This window comes from Physeter macrocephalus, chromosome 2 (assembly GCF_002837175.3).
Source record: "Physeter macrocephalus isolate SW-GA chromosome 2, ASM283717v5, whole genome shotgun sequence".
Taxonomy (NCBI): domain Eukaryota; kingdom Metazoa; phylum Chordata; class Mammalia; order Artiodactyla; family Physeteridae; genus Physeter; species Physeter macrocephalus.
Genome location: NC_041215.1, coordinates 115,767,144 through 115,785,204, shown reverse-complemented (window position 1 = coordinate 115,785,204; position 18,061 = coordinate 115,767,144). Strand labels below are relative to the sequence as shown.

The 18,061-nt window shown below is 37.6% G+C and overlaps 1 protein-coding gene and 1 long non-coding RNA gene across 4 annotated transcripts in view; one reads left to right on the top strand and one right to left on the bottom strand.

Moving 5' to 3' along the window:
* Positions 1–14,122, bottom strand: part of LOC114484557 (uncharacterized) — a 31,467-nt gene extending 17,345 nt beyond the window's left edge. The window contains exon 1 of the long non-coding RNA XR_003677628.2: positions 13,956–14,122. This is a non-coding gene — a long non-coding RNA (uncharacterized lncRNA). The remainder of the gene's footprint in view (positions 1–13,955) is intronic.
* Positions 14,123–14,441: 319 nt separating this feature from the next.
* The window catches only part of IKZF2 (IKAROS family zinc finger 2), a 185,930-nt gene continuing 182,310 nt past the window's right edge, over positions 14,442–18,061 (top strand). For all 3 annotated transcript variants that reach the window (XM_055089891.1, XM_055089890.1, XM_028481591.2), the window contains exons 1-3: positions 14,442–14,580; positions 15,725–15,828; positions 17,327–17,375. In XM_055089891.1, the coding sequence (XP_054945866.1) occupies positions 17,342–17,375 (34 nt within the window). In that variant the 5' untranslated portion in view covers positions 14,442–14,580; positions 15,725–15,828; positions 17,327–17,341. The remainder of the gene's footprint in view (positions 14,581–15,724; positions 15,829–17,326; positions 17,376–18,061) is intronic.

Genomic DNA, 18,061 nt, shown 5'->3' with positions numbered 1-18,061 from the left:
TCCGCAGCACGTGGGACCTTCCCAGACCAGGGATTGAACCCTTGCACTGGCAGGTGGATTCTTAACCACTGCGCCACCAGGGAAGTCCCCTGTCACTTTGAATTTAATCCTATACCTTGGTAGGCATTGAGACCCTCCCAAGTTAATTCTTCAGATTCTCAAATCAGACTCCCACAGTGACCTCAAATACTTCTTAGAATTAATCAAAGTTTAAATAATAAAAATGAATTAATTATGATAAAGTTCTCACTTCTTGCAATAAAAAAAACTCCCCATCCAACTTGCAGCATGGATTTGCCAATAAAAATTTTAATTCTTATATAGCTAAATGAGGGATATGAGCTGAGTGGAAAGGAGAAAAACGAACAATTTTGACAATTCCTAAAATATATTGCTCCTAAATAAATCTACTGTAAAACAATCTTTTAAATGAAATCATAAAAGATAAGACTAAGATACACTGAGCTATAAATCTGCATTACTATTAAGTGGTAGCATATACAGTTAATTTTACTTTCAGTTTAATGTCCAAAGTAACTTTTTATTTTCATTAAAATGAAAATTAAATGTGCCAGTTTTGTTGAGAAATAAAAATACTAGAACTACATAACAGAAAAATAAATAAAAATTAAAGATTAAAAATTGAAAGTTCACCATGTTCTCTAGCCTGAGTTAAAAGAAATTGAGAATAAGTAACAGGTGTTTCTGAAAGCTAGACTTTAATCCTAGTTTTAGTTCTGTGGTCATAGTGAAGTCATGCACTATTTTAAGACATAAGTTCACTTTTTAAAAAGTATATAATATGAATACAGTACTCTAAATCAACACCAATGTTTGAGGTGTACAGTGTTAACTGAAATACTGTGATAATATAACCTCTAAAAAAGAGGACTAGTGAGAACTGAAATAATATGTTAATAAAACTTCTAAAAAAGAGGACTAAAAACACGTAAGAGGCTTTTTATAAACTCTGCAAAGATTTAGGAGAAACCAGAGATGTTTATGTAATAACTGCAAAAGGCAATAATAGCTTGGTTGATTTAGCCAAAGTTCAAAGGCCTAAATTTTTTAAAAGGCATAGATATTTGAAAGTAGAAAAAGAAAAAGGAAGTTGCATTAAAAGTGCTTTTTAATGAACAAATGACTAGGAAGCATTGGAGTATTTTATACTACTTTATTGATGAAGGATTCCATCTCTATGATAATTTTTTTTTAACAAAGATAGTAGCAAATCTTTGTAAATCACAGTATTAAGAAGTAAGGATGTTAGAAAAAAATGACCCAGTCTTTCTCTAAAATTGCTCTAATATAGTAAGGGAGATAGGATACTCATGCATGAAAAAAATATATTTTATTATGAGTTAAATGATAACATTATTGATGTCAATAGTGGAGTGTAGATGCTAAGTAAGTTAACCTAAGTGAAATTACAAAGCATGTATTTTTAATGTATGTAATGTATAATCTATGGTAACAGATTAGGGGCACAAATAAAAAACGTGATTTAATGATTCAGTATAACTAAAGTGGCTTATGAATAAGGTGTGATTGAATACGTTGTCTTTTCATATACAAAATTTTTTGTCTATAGATTTTTTTGTAACTTTGATTTCATTAAAAATGCTTAAGTCAAAATTTTTCATTTGAAAGACCCCCCAACAAGGGAAAATGAATCAAAAACTGGACAGTTTTTAGTCTTTGCAAGAGATAATTTGCAAATTGTAAACTTGTCACTCCTGACATGAGTATGGGTGAGTTTAGCTGTTTGTTGCTAGGTGAGGTTTTTCTATGCAATGACACAGATGCTCTAATTTTCAGTTGACTGAGGTCTGCACAAAAAAATCTGAACCAGACATTTTATTAGGAGGATGATGTTTTGAAGAAGCAGCATGAGATATGGGTATTCTGACCCATGTGGCATAGAATATGTTTATTTTTCTGTTTTTTTCTTTAAAAAAAATTGAAAGATAAAAATATTGCGAAGGAAATCAATAGAAACATAAGGTATAAAGCAATGGTCGGCTTTCATATTGCTACAATAATTAACTGTACTAACTGCAATCACACTGATTTAAGAATGTCCTTTGCAAAACTGCCATTCAGAATATTTGCTTGCTAAATTAAGTAAAGAAACACGATATAACCCTACCAGGTAGCAGAGCCAGTCTCAGCCTTGATTTGATCATTTACAAATATCACCTCATTTAATCCTTATTTAAAAAAAAAAAACAAGAGTTAAGTTATATTATTACTATCCACTTTTAATAGATGAGGAAATAGAGATTAAGAAACATGTCCAACTGTTAAGTAACACAATAAGTGACAGAGTTGGGATTTGACCCTAGGCCTTCTTGATCATTGTACCACCAATGGCACTTTTGTTGGCATCAGCTGGGTCAAATTCATTTTGGGGCTCTGAGCTGGGAAATTCTGTGTGTTTGGGCTGATGATCTCACAGCTTCCTAGATAATTAGGGCTATGTAACCTATAGCGTGTTTCCTCTTTTGCCTGATTACCATGAATTCAGAAGTAAGCTTTGTGTTCAATTGCAGCATTTTGGAACCAGCATTTCTTGATACTTTTTCTTTCCCCTTTGATTTCTTTTATATTATATATAGGTTTTCATCTTATTGTTCTCTGGATTTACTTTGAGTTCAAATTCTTTTAGGAAGTATTGGGGGATCAATCAATAATCAACTTCTAACAGTAACCAGAAATCAGTCTTGAACAGGACTGTTTTCCAATTGATAAAAAAAAAACTATAGAAGACCAGCGGTGGCTACTATGAATCTTTTAAGATAAGGTGCTGCTAAACTAAACTGAAATTTCACCTGAAACCAGTCACCTTAACTGCTTTTAGTATTTAATGAGAAAAGCACACATATTTAGTTAATTTTGGCCTTTTCAAAGCATTCATTCTTTCAGTAGCACTAGAAGCAGCTTTGGTTACTCTAATTCCACTCTATTTCATTTTTTAAAAATTGCTGGTTATAACACTCTAAATATACGGCCCACTAATAGGTTACAACCTGACATCTGAAAGACACTGTTATAGGAAATATTTTTCAACCTGCTACAACACTTCCAATACTCTGATATTCCTCTAGAATGGAGTGGGAAGCTAAGGGGGTGGGGTGGGTACAGCTTAGAGTTTTCTTACACAATGAAAAGAGGTAAGTAAATAGGAATATATTAAATGTGTGGATTGCTTAGAAACAGAAAAAAAGTTTGTGAATCACAGTTTTAGACAGTGAGACTGATTTCTTAACATGAGGTAATTCTGAAAAACTGTGCATAGACTTTTAAATAAATGATTCATATTTTAAATCAATGCTGTAAGCTTTCTACTTTAAGGATTCCTATGGAGAGTCTATTTGTAAATAGGAATGAATATTTTTAGAAAATGAAAAAAAACACTCATTTTAACTTACGTATTTATTTATCATGACCATTGAAGAATGTCTACAGCTCAGGGAAATAGCTTTATCTATATTTCCATAAGCTACATTGACAATCTTTATGCATCAGTTGTATTACCATATATTACTTGTAGACTTAAATGCAAATGACCTCATCGACTTAAAGGTCTCCTATGAAGATGCTGTAATGGGGATTTCTGTGTTTAGTGAAAGTGGGACCATTTCCTTTTTTTTAAAAAAAGAATCTTCAATTCTATTTTGGTTACACCTTACATTGGTCTTTGAAGGTGCATTTTAGCCTATGGCCATGACTAGAGACATCAGAATATTTTGCTTTTAGCAAGGTTGTTAATTTCTATTTGCTTTTTGGTATTGTCATCTGATCTAAGTTCTCTCTTTCGCCATCAGCTCTCAGTGTATAGTCCTTGGCGAAATCTAGTGACTTTGATGAATAAACCAGGCTTCAAATGTTCCAGAGACCTTAAGCTGCCTTCTTTTCTTACCCTGATTTTGAAGGAAGTAATGGAGTTCAGTTGGCAGAGAGAAAGCTGAATCTGTCAAAGTTCAGAGGAAAGAATGCTCAAAATGTAAGTGCAAGAGGAAGCAATTGTCAGGAGCTATCATCCCAATTAAGAGCCATCTTATGGCAGTAATCTGTAGGAAACTTGCACAATGTTAAATGTTTGTAAAGGCCTATTACTCCAATCTTTCATCTTGCAATACAATAACTGCTACAATCTCTGGCCACAAAGTAAAGATATAAATAATAGGCATATTTAACTTCTGAAGGCCTGATTGTCCATGTGACTCCTGATTAAAGGAGTCAGAAAGTTGATGAGAAAATTTAAATGGAGATGAGAGCTCCTGTGATCAACTCCTCTTTTGTATTCTCAGTTCAAATACTACTTGGTATCTCCTGTCCTCTGATCAATATCTCACTGCCCCATCCCCTCCCAAACCTTTCTTATTATGGTCCTTGGAACTCTTCTCTCAAGCCAAACGAAACAAAACAAAAAAAAAAACAAATAAGCAAATCCATACTATATTTTCTCACTTATTTAAAAATAATTTATTTCCTAAATGAAAGAGCTTTTCCTTGGGGCCACTACTCCTCTTTAAGGCAGGGTGAACGTGCTACTTAACATAGAAACCAGGACACTTTTAAGAATAAAAGATGGCACTATTAATAATTGTGTCAGGACCACAGGTGTAAATTAGGGTTGTTATTGGCAAACCAGATGATATGGTCACCCTAACCATAGTCCTCTCAAGTGAAGGCCACTCATTTTCCTATTATCTACCTAGGTCAGGATTAGAAAATGGGGTCAGCATCCTCCATACAATCCAAAGCCATTTTTAAAGAATATTTACACTTCTGTATGAAACTGCATTTCCTCTGATGCTCCTTCTTTCCTGCTACCTCTTCACTGCCTTTCCTTTTTGTTGTTATTCATCAGCCGCCTCTCAGGGACTCAGTCTTAAAAGACTTCAGCACCTAGTTCAGTATCTTCCTCTCTTCTCCCAAAACCCAAGATAATCTCCTGATTATCCTATCACTTTTCTGATAATCCAACCCCTAAAGGCCAGGACTTCTCAACCTCCAGTCTGGATCCTGGTATCTTGTTCTCCATCAGAGATATCAAATTTCTCTTCACAGTCCTCTGTACTTATATATGTCTCACTCAGTATTCCCTCTTAGACAAGTTATTCAACCCCACTGGAATCCTAGGTCCATGTATCACTCTACTTTGCCCTATTGGTCAGTACCCAATCTATTAGTATCCTTCTCTGTATAGCTTACTCAATCATTCATTGCTTCAATCTATTTCTTTTAATTAAATTCAACTTTTTTGATCCAGTGTCTTCCAGCTCCCTACTTGGTGAAATTTCTACACTGGATACGTCTGTGGTTCATTTTGTTTCCATATTATACCTGGGCTCTGAGCCCAGCTATATTTACAGCATGGAACATACTGCTGGCTTATTTGTGGTCACCAGCCTCAACTGGTTCCTCTATTCTGCCCATCAATTTTCCATACCTTTTTTAGTTAGCCTCTCCCATATCCTTCATAGCAACTATTTCAAGCTTATTCACTCTTTTTAAACTTTGAACCCAGTCACTTTTTCTTTCACTCTCAGTAAATAGCATTGATATCTTCTTCAAACCCTCCCCAACTTCCCATCATGTCAGCTAATCAACTTACTTGCATCTGCATCCATCCTTTCTTGCTTAAGTACAAGGGGTTATCTCTTTCCTCTCTGGAGCTAATTATTTCACTTGTGCTCTAGATATTTTTTTCCTATCCCCTCAAGGACCTCACTTCTCCAGTTTGCTTCTATCTTCAGTCTCTAAATTGCTATTGACAGTTTCTCATCAGCATTGAGGAATGCCTAAGTCTTACATAAAGAACAAAACAAAACAAAACAAAACTTCCCTCATCTCCACATCCTCCTCCAGCTACTAGCCTCTGCCTTTCCTTTTATAGCCAAACTCATGGACATTTTTGCTCCATACTCACAGCCTCTCCTCCCTCACTTCTTATTCTCTCAATGCTGATCTGTTTTTTATTGTCATCACTACAGGCATCATTTGTTGTGGTTAATTTCATTCTCTCTCTTTCTTAGGTCTCCTGGTTTCCCTCTCAGATCTCTGGATGGTTCCATTTAGACAGCTTATCTCAAAAATGCTGCTGTCCCTCATGAATCTCCATAAGCAAGCTGGCCTGTTTGAGGCTAAATATCCACTGAGGTCCTAAAGCAGGCAAAGGGGTGAGTCCATAATATTCTGAAGGGTCAGGAGAGAAGTCTGGTTAGAGGATAAGGTCATGTGCACAATAGCAAGACCTTAGGGAGCTTCACTCTTCAGGGTTTGGCCTTTAGCCATGGGGATTGCAGAAATTCAAATTCATAGGTGCACTATTGTTCTTAGAAAAAATAACTAAAAATGTCTAAACTCATAAGACATGGCTATACAAATCCTCAAAACATCATTTATTTGTAAACAAAAACATAATTGCCAAGTCTATTCCTTCCCCACACAAAAAATGACATGGAGGGTGAAAATATTACAAAGTTGCTAATGTTGGGTTTGGAATTGATCAAGGTTTCTGTGTATGCTAATCTGCCTAATGGTACCAGGTCTCAGAGCCTGCAGTGTTCACCTCGACATCAGGAATGATCTCTGAAGACAATATTCCCAAAGACTTGAGAGTAGGGTACCCCTCTCTAATTCATATTACATTGTGAAGAAAGATGATTCCTGTTTAAATATTTAACTAGTTTTCTGTTAAGCATTCATTCTCTAAAACAAATATTAGGAAATGTTAAATTATTTTTAAGAATGTATTATGAATATACCAGACCCCTTGTTCATCTCATTTGTTGGCTATTCCATAATGTTTGCGGAAGCTCTTCTGGATTAGAGCAGGTTATTCAAAATGCCCTAAAGCAAATTTCCCCCAATAAAAGTATTATTTCTTTTTTTTTTTTTTTTTGGAAAAAAAAAACACCTCTGCTATTGAGAGAACAAATATGCAACTTCTACACCTATTAGCAAACTGGGATGGAAAAAACTAAATAAAATAGTATAGTTTTATTCATTTACTCCAATATTCACTGTATTTGTAAATTAAAACTGAGATAAAAATTCTAATCTCACAGGCTTCACTTAATGGGTCCTAGCAAACTGTCCAAACTGACCTTTACTATAAACTGAGAGCTGCTCTCTGCTAAAATAAAACCTGTTTCTTGATATTCAAAATGTCATTTAAGAATACCGTAACTATTTAAAATCACAATGTTTACAACAGAAAGTCAGTCATTCATTCTTTGCACATATAGGTGAAGTACAAAAGTCTACGAAAGGGAGGAGTTTGACGCTTATGTTTCTTAGAGCAATATATAAGAAATGATCCCCTTTGAAACAAAATGTGCAAATATGCTTGGTGATCCAGAATTTAAAGTTCTTGTCTATATCTCTTTACTTAATTCTTTAGAGGGTAGTTATCTTTTAATTCACCTTCAGTGGTTCTCTTGTCATTTGCTTGTTCAGAAGGGCTCAAGGTAGGTACGATGAATATCTGATGTTAAAGTATTAGATGTCCAATACGTCGAGTTTCACACACAAATAGGCACTGGATTTGGTAGACTCCTATGCTGATACCACATTTGAATAACCTCCTAAGAACACTGTGGACATTCGGTTTTCCTTTCAAGTGTTTCAATATCAGACAGTATGTTACTAAAAAGGCTGGATTTAACTAGAGCAACAGGCTTGTATGATTGATAAACATATTTGGTTATTAAGGAGACAGTATAGCTTAGTGGTAATTACCATAGGGTTTCTATAACTTAAAACACATCTTTAAATCCAGCTCTGACATTGTGGGACTCTGGACTAGATAATAATGTCTTCAAGCTTCAATTTCTTCATGTGAAAGATGGGGGCTAATATTACCTCTCTTTAAAAATGACTGTGCGGGTTATGATGCCTGACATAAAATAAATGTGTATAGTGATGATAATAATAGTACATACGGCTTTCCTAATCCCACCGATATCTCAACTTTGTTGAAATTAGTTGTATCATCAATCTAAAGTGCTGCATTACATTACACAGTATTCTTTTTATTAGAACCTAAAAGAATTGTATTGCTGTTGAATAATTGCTCAGTTTTTATCTTATGGGTGCTGTGGAGAATGTACATGAATAGGGTTTACTTGTTTGCTTTGTTTTGTTTTGTTTTTGGGTTGGCTGCTAGAAAGCTACAAATTTTGTGGCCTGACAAAGAAATGTTTAGGTGGGAATCATGATATGTAGTTTTAGTACTATTCTCATTTCATGTTTTCATTTATGTTTTGCTTTCTTCTTGCACCTCTAAATTTAATTTAATACCATACATGTAAATGTAATTTAATACTATATATAATAATTATATAAATGTAAATACATATCCTTATAAGGTAACTTAAACCAGTCTAGAACAAGGTATAATATAAATAAAAGCATTCATAATAAAAAAATTAAAGTGCTGTAGATTATGCATGAGGATTTACTTCTCAAAAAGAGTACACTTGAAAGACACAGTCTTCCAATGAAGCAGTTTCTGGAATATGGTTTATAGTACTTTTGATGATATCCTTAGTCTACTAAGTGTCCAGTACCTCTCCATGATGTCAAGTTTTCAGTACCTTTATGAAGCTTGGACATAGCTGCTGGGGGAGAGATACTGTTGGTGTTATTCTCATCTTCATATATCATGTCTTGGGACAGCTCAGAATGCCAAACTAACCTCTATTTTTTTTTTTTTTTTTTTTTTTTTTTGCGGTACGCGGGCCTCTCACTGTTGTGGCCTCTCCTGTTGCGGAGCACAGGCTCCGGACGCGCAGGCTCAGCGGCCATGGCTCACGGGCCTAGCCGCTCCACAGCATGTGGGATCCTCCCGGACCGGGGCACGATCCCATGTCCCCTGCATCGGCAGGCGGACTCTCAACCACTGCACCACCAGGGAAGCCCCTAACCTCTATTTTAAGCTAAACTTTCTTTAAATCACAAGTCATGAAAATTAGGAGAGTTGACCTTTGACTTGACTACCTGTAAATGACCTTTCTTTGATTCATTTCCCTCCTTCCACACCTCATGCCCTCTTTCAGAGTCATCAAGCAGGAAAGGGCTCCCCATTTCTATCCCTGTATGGCTTTTAATTCCCTAGGTTGCCACCATCTGGCTATAAAAAGGAGGAAAGTTGAATCCCTGGATTCTTTCCTTTGCTTTCTGTTGTTAATGAGTTCTATTTTCTTCAGTCTATATAGGATTGTTTAAATATGTGATTGGACTTTGCTGGACTGTGGAAGAATTTTGGTTTACAAAGAGTTGAGGCTTCTCACAAACACTGGGCATGTAATTCCATGAGCTTTTCACAGGTTTAAAAAAAATCAGGATCACATACCTGTTGGCACTGGTCTACCAAATATTTCTCTTGAGATGCAACCTGCCATCACTCTGCTTTAGACTATGGATATCTCCAGCAGAATCCAACCATCGGTGTTATAGATCTTTAAGCTAGTTGGCCCTATGTTCACCTCCCAATTCCAAAGTCAAATGATCACTTTTGATTTTCCTTCTACTCCCAGAGAGTGTTTATTATTCTGTACCTAAATTAATGCTCACCAGATAACATGTTCTCCTTTTACTGTTATCTTCTATTTGTGAGCTGTGTCTTCAAAAATTTGAATCATCTTTTTTTTTCTTGTACTAACAAACACTTTCCAGTAACCTCATTATACTTTTTGTGTTTGATGATTTCAGGATTTCCTAGAAGAATCTTCTTCCCCATGCCTTTTAGAGTTGTTTTTCGAGCATCATCTATCTGCACTTGACCCAACTCAAACCCAACCCAACTCAAAGTTCCTTCATTTTTGCACTAATGGCACTCATTTCCTCAAATGCTGAACACATCTGCATTTTAAAGCAACTGTGAAAGATTTCAATGACATCTTTAAAAATATGTGCTTTCATTTTTTTTTTCCCAGAAATCTCTAGTCCTCACCCCTTTGGTCTAACTCCCACAACTTATAATTCTCATTTGGGATAGAGATAGCTTATCATCTGCTCTATATCAAAATGTGCTTTCTAGAAGAAATGTGATATTATTCTTTCAAAGTGTGAATTTAAGTCATAATGTTACCTTTTCTAGGGACATGGGTATTTGCACAAGAGCCTTATATAATTGCAAAGTGACACTCTTAAGAACTGTTAAAAGAAACTATTGTTCAAGGTGGATGGAATGAGAAGACCCCTACCACGTGGGACTTGAATGCCAGCTGGACAGACCCCAGACTATCAATGTAGTCACGGAGGCATAGTTAGGAGGTATTAATACACCTTACTTATGAAGTGGATGGGGTATCTTAGAGTGCTTTCTTTGAAACTATGGTTACATTTATGACTTCCTTGCTTCTTCATAGTGCCAATCTAGGTCGACAGGAGAAAGTGAGACCATTGTTCCATATCCTGCTTAAAAAGAGAACACCACTTCAAAGAGAACACCACTACCTGACAAAAATAAAACAAGCAATCAGTTTTAAAACACTGTGCCTATGTGTGCTTGGTAAACTTAACTTTTTCAGAGATTCAAGTTATTTTAGGGCACCTACTCTGGTTGATTATGTTCTATCTATCTAGCACAATAAAGCCATCTAAATAAAAAAATAAGTATATAATCAGTTTCCAAAAATTTCTTCGATACTAGGAAAGTACTGCAATGTTACAAACTGTCTCTTCCTACCCTCTGCTAAAAACAAAACCCAAACTTAAAAACATAAAATTGCTTGAATAAAAAAAAAGGAAATTTTATTCAAATTCTTTTAAAGGGTACTAGGGCTTTTAAATTTACAACAGATAAAGTATCCGAAGAAAACAAGACTAATACCTTATAATGTATCTTTTAGCTACACTGCCTTTTAAAAATGTTCTTTTGCTAATTGCACTTAGTAGTTATAGAATTAAATCTGTTGCATTCTTTGATAGTCTAGTTCATGAACTATCAGGTATTAACATGAAATAATCTGTTTATGAAACAGAGGGGTCATGTAAGTGTATTTTACTCAAAATTATTTTACCCACTTTTACTATTCATACTTATAAAACTTTATATTATCTACCAAGGCATTCATGTTCTTCACGTGGATCATAAGACAGAGTTGACCTGTTAAGGTTATTTGTAACATGACTTATGAGCCAAGATTTGACCAAGTTCTTTAAGGAATTAGAGTGTATCTTGGATGTCCTATACTTTTTGGCCCTGGAAAATAGTTTTGACACATGGAAGCTAGGTGAGTATGGGACTTGCTCCATATTCCTCTATTCAGTAAAATGTTTACTGAGTACCAACTCCTGCCAAATACTGTGCTAGTTCTGAGAAAACAACAGTTAGCAGGACAGACATAATCTCTGTCCTTAAAAAAGATGACATTCTAGTGAGGGAGACAGATTTTCTTTTAAAAACTCAACAAATGAATAACATATTTACACACTGCATAATGAAGGAACTGTGCAAGTGCTAAGGTAGGGGTTGGTGCTGGGAGGGAACAGTTTCTGTAGGATGGGACAGAAAGGGGGAGGAAGAACCAGTGATATGACAAACGGTGGGGCTGGGGTATGTTTTCTCCCTGCCTCCTCACCCAGCCCCCAAAGTGAAAATTTAACTCTCCAACTGCATATAGTAGCCAAAGGATATGCTACTGCACTTGCTGGGGATATATTTTTTATGCATAGTGTAACTATAAAAGTGTGGACAGTTATGGCAAAGGCTGGAAGTACAGATATGCTCTGACCACTATAAAAATACTGTTGAGAAAAACTGTTAGCAAAGCGAATTTCTACAGTTTATACAAAGGTTCCTTCCCAAAAGTGGAATTGTGAGTTTCAGAGCCAGGATTATTTGACCACAGAGGATGAAATAGAACCCCTAGTCTTTATAAGTAAACATAATCTTGACTTCTTTGGGGTAAATTGGGTATACCAGGATCTGAAAATTAGAAAGGAACATAGGATGTTAAGAAGAGGGAAAAGTTTCCCCAAATGGTCTAATTCTCACAAGTGGTCATGAGATCTTTGCCATTCTAAAATCTGGGCGCCATTGCTCCCTGCCCAAGTGCCCCATTTTGGGGGAGACAGGGCCACCAAATGTCAAGTGTCTGAACACTTAGCCACTAGAGGGAGAGAGTGTACCTTTGGTGATTAGGGAGCCAATGAAAGTAACTCATGAAAAGGATAGGCTTTCAAGGGAGCTAAATTAAGCTCTAATCATCAGCCAAGGGCAAAGACTGTATCAACTCTGCTACCTTTAGGGAACTTGAGGATGATTCCTTAAGACTTCACAATGGATCCACTTCTACTAAAGAATTAAATTGCTTAAACTATCCAGATACTTCATCTTAATTTTGAATATGTTTTAATTCATCTTTTCTAAGAACCTCCATAACTTTGCAGATACTTAAACACTTTGGCTTAGTTTTTAGGGGGGATTTATGGCAATTTAGAGAAGGTATGTTACCCTTTGTATACTGGGAAATTATATATTATGAACATTCCAATTTTCTATGGTAATTTAAGATTAAAATCTTTGCTATCTATTGGGATGATTAGAATGATTTGTGGAGTTCTATGTTTGGTCTTTCCCAAATATGACTTTAGGAAAATTACTTTTATTTGGATAATTGACAGGTTAAAAAACAACCCCTGCTTTACCAACGTATAACTCACAGGTGTTCTTAAAATTGTCATAAAGTTGTTGCTAGCCTGAGCCCAAATGATTTGCTCTCCAATGAAAGTTGGTTAATCTTGTCTGCAGCACGGCACCAACTATCATTTTCCAAAACTTAAAAAACAAACCTATTGGTACAACTGTTGTTTAATAAATCCAACATAGGAAGTAAACCTTTAAAAAGTAATTCATTAAAAAATTTAAATACAGGATTATACAATCATGATGTTCATGATTTAGTGTCTATTAGTGTGAATAAATTCCTCCCCCGTCCCCAAATCTAAAGACATTATCCCAAATTTCCCAGATATACAGAGTGATGCTTAAGATATAGGTGATGATTTTATTGTCAACGTATTATTTCTCTTTCCTCAGCAACTATTTCTGGGATTCTTGAAAGGAGTAGGGGTACAGTGCCTGCTCCTACTCTTTCAGCATTGATTTTCTTCACAATCTGTGATATGGTTTCTCAGAAATGCTGTTTGGCAGTCCTGATAATTTCATGTGTTTTCAAACTTAAGCCACCCAGACTACACAGTGAAGTATTTTCAGCTCCTTTCCTTTTCCTTTTCCCTTTAATTATAGAAGTCTCTATTCCCTCTTTTTGCAAATGTGGTCAAGAAAGATGCTAAATGCGACTGTTTGTAGAAAGAACGTGCATTTGTTTTTCTCATGACGATCCACATAAGTTCTTCCCAAATACAAAAGCTGTGCTATAACTAACTGATGATATTGATGGACAACACTTTACTCCTAATAACTTTTTGGACCCTCCCCCGTTCCTCTGACTTTTGGTGGATGTGCCACGTGCCCGGTGGAGAAAAAGCAAGTAGACACTCTAATTTTAAACTTGCACTGTAAAGCACTTTCAAAATAGTAATAGTTGAGCTTCATTTCAGACCTGACTTTCCTTCTCAATCCATTCCCCAGGACCCCTCTCTGCTGATTCGTGTCCTGGTCTATCGTGGGCCGTTTTCTGAAATCGCAAAGCACAGTTTATTGCGAAGCTGAGTGGGTGGGTCCACGCGCACACCCAGACTCCGGCCAGGACGCCGATACCAAAGCTCCGCGTCGCGTGCCTGGATCGCGGTCCCGCTCCCTTCATCCGGCCTCACCACAAATCCCAGTTTGAAAGAAAACTTCTCGAGGCCGAAATGAACCTCCCCTCGCCGTTGCAATTCTTCCTTCCGAGCCGGCAGAAAACGTGAGATTTACTACGACTCGCGGGGAGTGGATGGGGGCTGCCGGAGCACTCTCGGAAGCGGGTTACCTGGTACCCCCCCTTTGGGGGCGGGGTCCGCCGTCTGGGGGCACCGGGTCAGGGGCGGCGCGGGTGGGCGCGAGGGAGGGCGCGCGTCGCGGAGCCACCGGGGCAGCACTTGTCCTGTAATCGATTGCCGAGCGCGCCGAGCGGCGCAGCGCGCAGACACGCGCACACGCGCCCTCGCCAGCCCGCGCGCACACACATACACACACACACACGCACACACGCACAGGAGCCAGGGCCCGCACACACGCGCGCGCGCCCGCGCGCGCGCGCACGCACGTCCTCCCGCCCGCGCCCCGGGCCCCGCCGCCCGCCGTCCGCCGCCAGCCCGCCCTCCGCCCGCGGGCGTCTGCGCGAGCCCGGCCGGCAGGGGAGATGTGCTCGGTCTCCGGCGGATCGGTTTCTCGGGGTTTGACCAGCTGTCCCGGGCTAACCCTGCTCCTCGCTGAAGATGGAGGAAGTAAAAACAGGATTACCCTTAGCTACAGATCCACTGCCTTAGTTTCCACCACCAACTGCAGTGCACAAACACACGTTAGGCACAGGAAAGAAAGAAAGAGAGAGGACACACTAACAGTAAACACAAACAAAAGGGTGATGGGATTATTTTACTGCATGCACTGCTGAGGTAAATCTCCGCTTGCCTTTTGCGTGGTGAAGAACAGCTCTTGTTTTGTCTTCTGATTCATAGGTTATATATAAATATGTGTATCTGATTTGCAGAGGGGGGGAGTGTTTTCAAAGTTAAGTGTAATTATTATAGTATCTCGTTTTGCACTGTTATGTGATCAAATGACTTGTTGCTATTAACCAGTAATAATAATAATACTATAGATATTTTTCTCTGGGAGGGATGGATTGTGGTTATGATTAGGGTAATGATTTCTGTAAAGGACGCTCAGGGAATCGGGTTGAAGATGATGTCTTCTGCCTTAATTTATCGTCCCCTCCTTGTAATCTGTTTCTGGGATGTTAATCGATTAATCAGTTCTCATCTCTATAGCTGTCATGGATTTGGACTTGTTTTGCTTTGTTTTAACTTGAATTCCAAGAAAGGTTGGGTAGCGTGGAATAAATTACAGCTGTCCAGATAGAAGGTAATATCCAGATCCTGTTGGAATTAAACAACAACAACCTGGTATGACATGTAAAAAGGCAGCCGTTAAATCACTTTGACAGGTTCTGGTATGGGCAAAAGACATGGAATTAAGATTTAATTTATTATTATTATCATTTTTTTGCCAAGGGCGAAAAGCAGTCCTGTGAAGTTGGCCTAGGTTCTTTGCTGGGTTCTCCCTGACTGTCCCTCCCCTCTCAACACCCCCCACCCCCCGCCTTTTCTTTCAGTTTTCTTGTCTTAGCTTTTGGTCGATTCTTAAGGAACCGGTGGATCAAGTTTTTTCTCTTCTTGTTAATCGCATTGCTGTAGCACTGACTGACCTCTCTCTTTTTTTTCCTCTTTCCTGAAAGTACGTGGTGCCATTCCTGAGTGACTTTTCCTACTAGACCATCCCAAAGGGACGAGGGGGAGGGGTAGAAGGAGGAGGAGGAGGAGAAGGAGAAGGGGGGTGTTCCTTCTCTCTCATTTCTTGGTTTTGTTTATCAGCCGATCTGTTTGCTGGATTTGGGCTCGGAATGACCCACCTGTAAAGTGCTTTTCCTTCCTCCTTGCCTTGAACTCTGCAGGGGGCTTGGCTTGGAAGGGGCAAGGGAGGGAAAGAGAAGGGGGAAACACAAAAAACTTCTTTCTTTCTCTCTCCGTTTATCTTCAGCCCGACATTGTCACCTCCTCTTTGAGGGGTTAGAAGAAGCTGAGATCTCCCGACAGAGCTGGAAATGGTGATGAATCTTTTTTAATCAAAGGACAATTTCTTTTGTATGTACATTTCGTTTCTCTTTCTCCTTTTCTTTCTTTCCTTCTCTGAGGGTTAATAACCATTTCATTGATGGGGCAGACTTCTTTCGCTTCTCCCTGACGTTTCTTTCTTAATATGTGTGTGTTAAATGTGTACATTTTTAAAGAGATAAGCTCATTTGTAAAATATCCGAAGAAATTGCTCCCCTTTAAACTTTACGGATGCCTCTCTTTAAAGCCTTATGTAATCATAATTTGAAAGAATGTGATAACAGTACAGCAGGTTGAAATTTAAGTGCTATGTAGTGACTGAGTTGGGAATTTGATCTGATTATTCCATAAAGGAAGAAAGAAAAGTTTTTTTTGGGGGGGGGGTAGGGAGGGTGGTGGTGAAGAAGGGGAGGGGAGGGAGAAGGGAAGTGGTTTTGGAGACAAGAAGTGAAGCTGCCTGTTTTCCAGTAAGTAATGGAGAAATTCCAGGAGCCAGGGCTAAATATACTTGGCGATCAATACAGAAATGGCTCATTGTGAATAATTTAGCTGCTGGTGCAGTGAGAGTTTTGAAACTAAAGGCAAAAAGGACCAGGGCCAAAGGAAAAAAAAATAAGTAAAAATCTTCTCAGGACATGTCAATTCTTTAAACTTTTTTCTTCAGAGAATACAGTTAGCTTATCGATCTTTTCGTTATGTGAAATCAAAGCTAGGGGGTGTCATCTCATACAATTTACTTTTGTTTCTGAGAGTTAAGTTCTTGTTTTGTGTCATTGGTGCACGAAAATAATTCCCCAAACTTTGAAAAAGTGATCTCCTTCCCCTCTTCAAAAAGTGTATGAATTTTTCAAAATTGGAGTGTATTAAGTAGGCTCGGCATGGTATCCAACCATGGTCTGGCAGGAAATTAAGGTTACATTGAACAGGTGCTTACACAGAACTTGGGGTTGGCTAAAATGTCAATACAAGCTTGGCAGTTGGGTAACTGCTGCAGAAACCTTCGAGACATACTTGGGCGCGAAGTTTTTTTGTTTTGTTTTGTATTTCTTCTGTTTGTTTGTCCCCCCCCCCCCCATTAGAACATGATGAACCAACTTGCAACAATTGTGAATAGAGCTATCTGTATACTCGGGAAGTCCTCAAACTGCAGCTTGATTGTAGGAAGTAGTGAATGGTAAAATACTTCAATCCCAGTTAAAGCTGGCACTTTGGAGGTGTACCCCCCCTTCCTCTTTTTTTCTCTAAACCGAGTAAATTCTGATTAAAAGAGTCATTCATTTCTTGCTGCAGCCCATCTCATAGCACACTTATCTTTCCTATCCTATCTCCAGCAGGAATCAGATCATTTGCAGAAAGAGTTCAGTGACTTGCAAATGAGCACATACAGTACACTGTAGTATGTTTCTTGGGCACAGGTTGCAGCAGCAGCAACATGGGCTAACTCCTTGGAGCTTCAAATAAGTTAAGCATTTAATGGCAGATACTGAAAGGAATCATTGTGTTAAGGGTATAATCTTTTGTATTGCAGCACTGCACTTTGACTATGGAAACAGAGGCTATTGATGGCTATATAACATGTAAGTATTCATTTTCATTAATCTGTTATTGGTAATAAAATTATGTTTGTTACCCGTATTGTAATTTCTGAATTGGAAGTTTTTATCAAGAACTGTAAATTCTTACCTCCTATCTGTTCACAATTTCACCTTGTAAATGAGTTTGAGAAAATAGCACTGAAGTGAAATAAGGAGGAACTATAGATATATACCTGCTATATTAAGGATATTATTTAAATCAGTAGTAGCTTAGCAGATCAACACTTTACTACTTTATGTTTTTTTAATTTACTTTAAGTCTAGAATAGGTCGGGTTACATGTATGTCTACTAATATGGCATGTACTAAATACTTAGTACTCTGTAACCTAATTTTTCAGACACATGATGTGAAAGAGAATTAGCTCACTCAAGTTGACATTTTTTTTTTTAGCAAACTCTCCTTTCAAACATCTAACTCTCTGATAGCCAGCATTTTGGAAATGCTCATTAAAAATACTGTGTGCTTAAGGATTAAATTAGATGTTAAAAGAAAACATTTTTTTCAACTAGGAGATACTTTAGAAATCAACTACTCCACTCCAGTCTCCATTATTTTACAGTTAAGATGAATGTGATAATGAAATTTTGTAATTTTTAAATCGTGGGCTGGTTGTTGCTTTTCGTCATTTCGTTCATTTATTATGTATTTCTAAATAACTTTTCCTT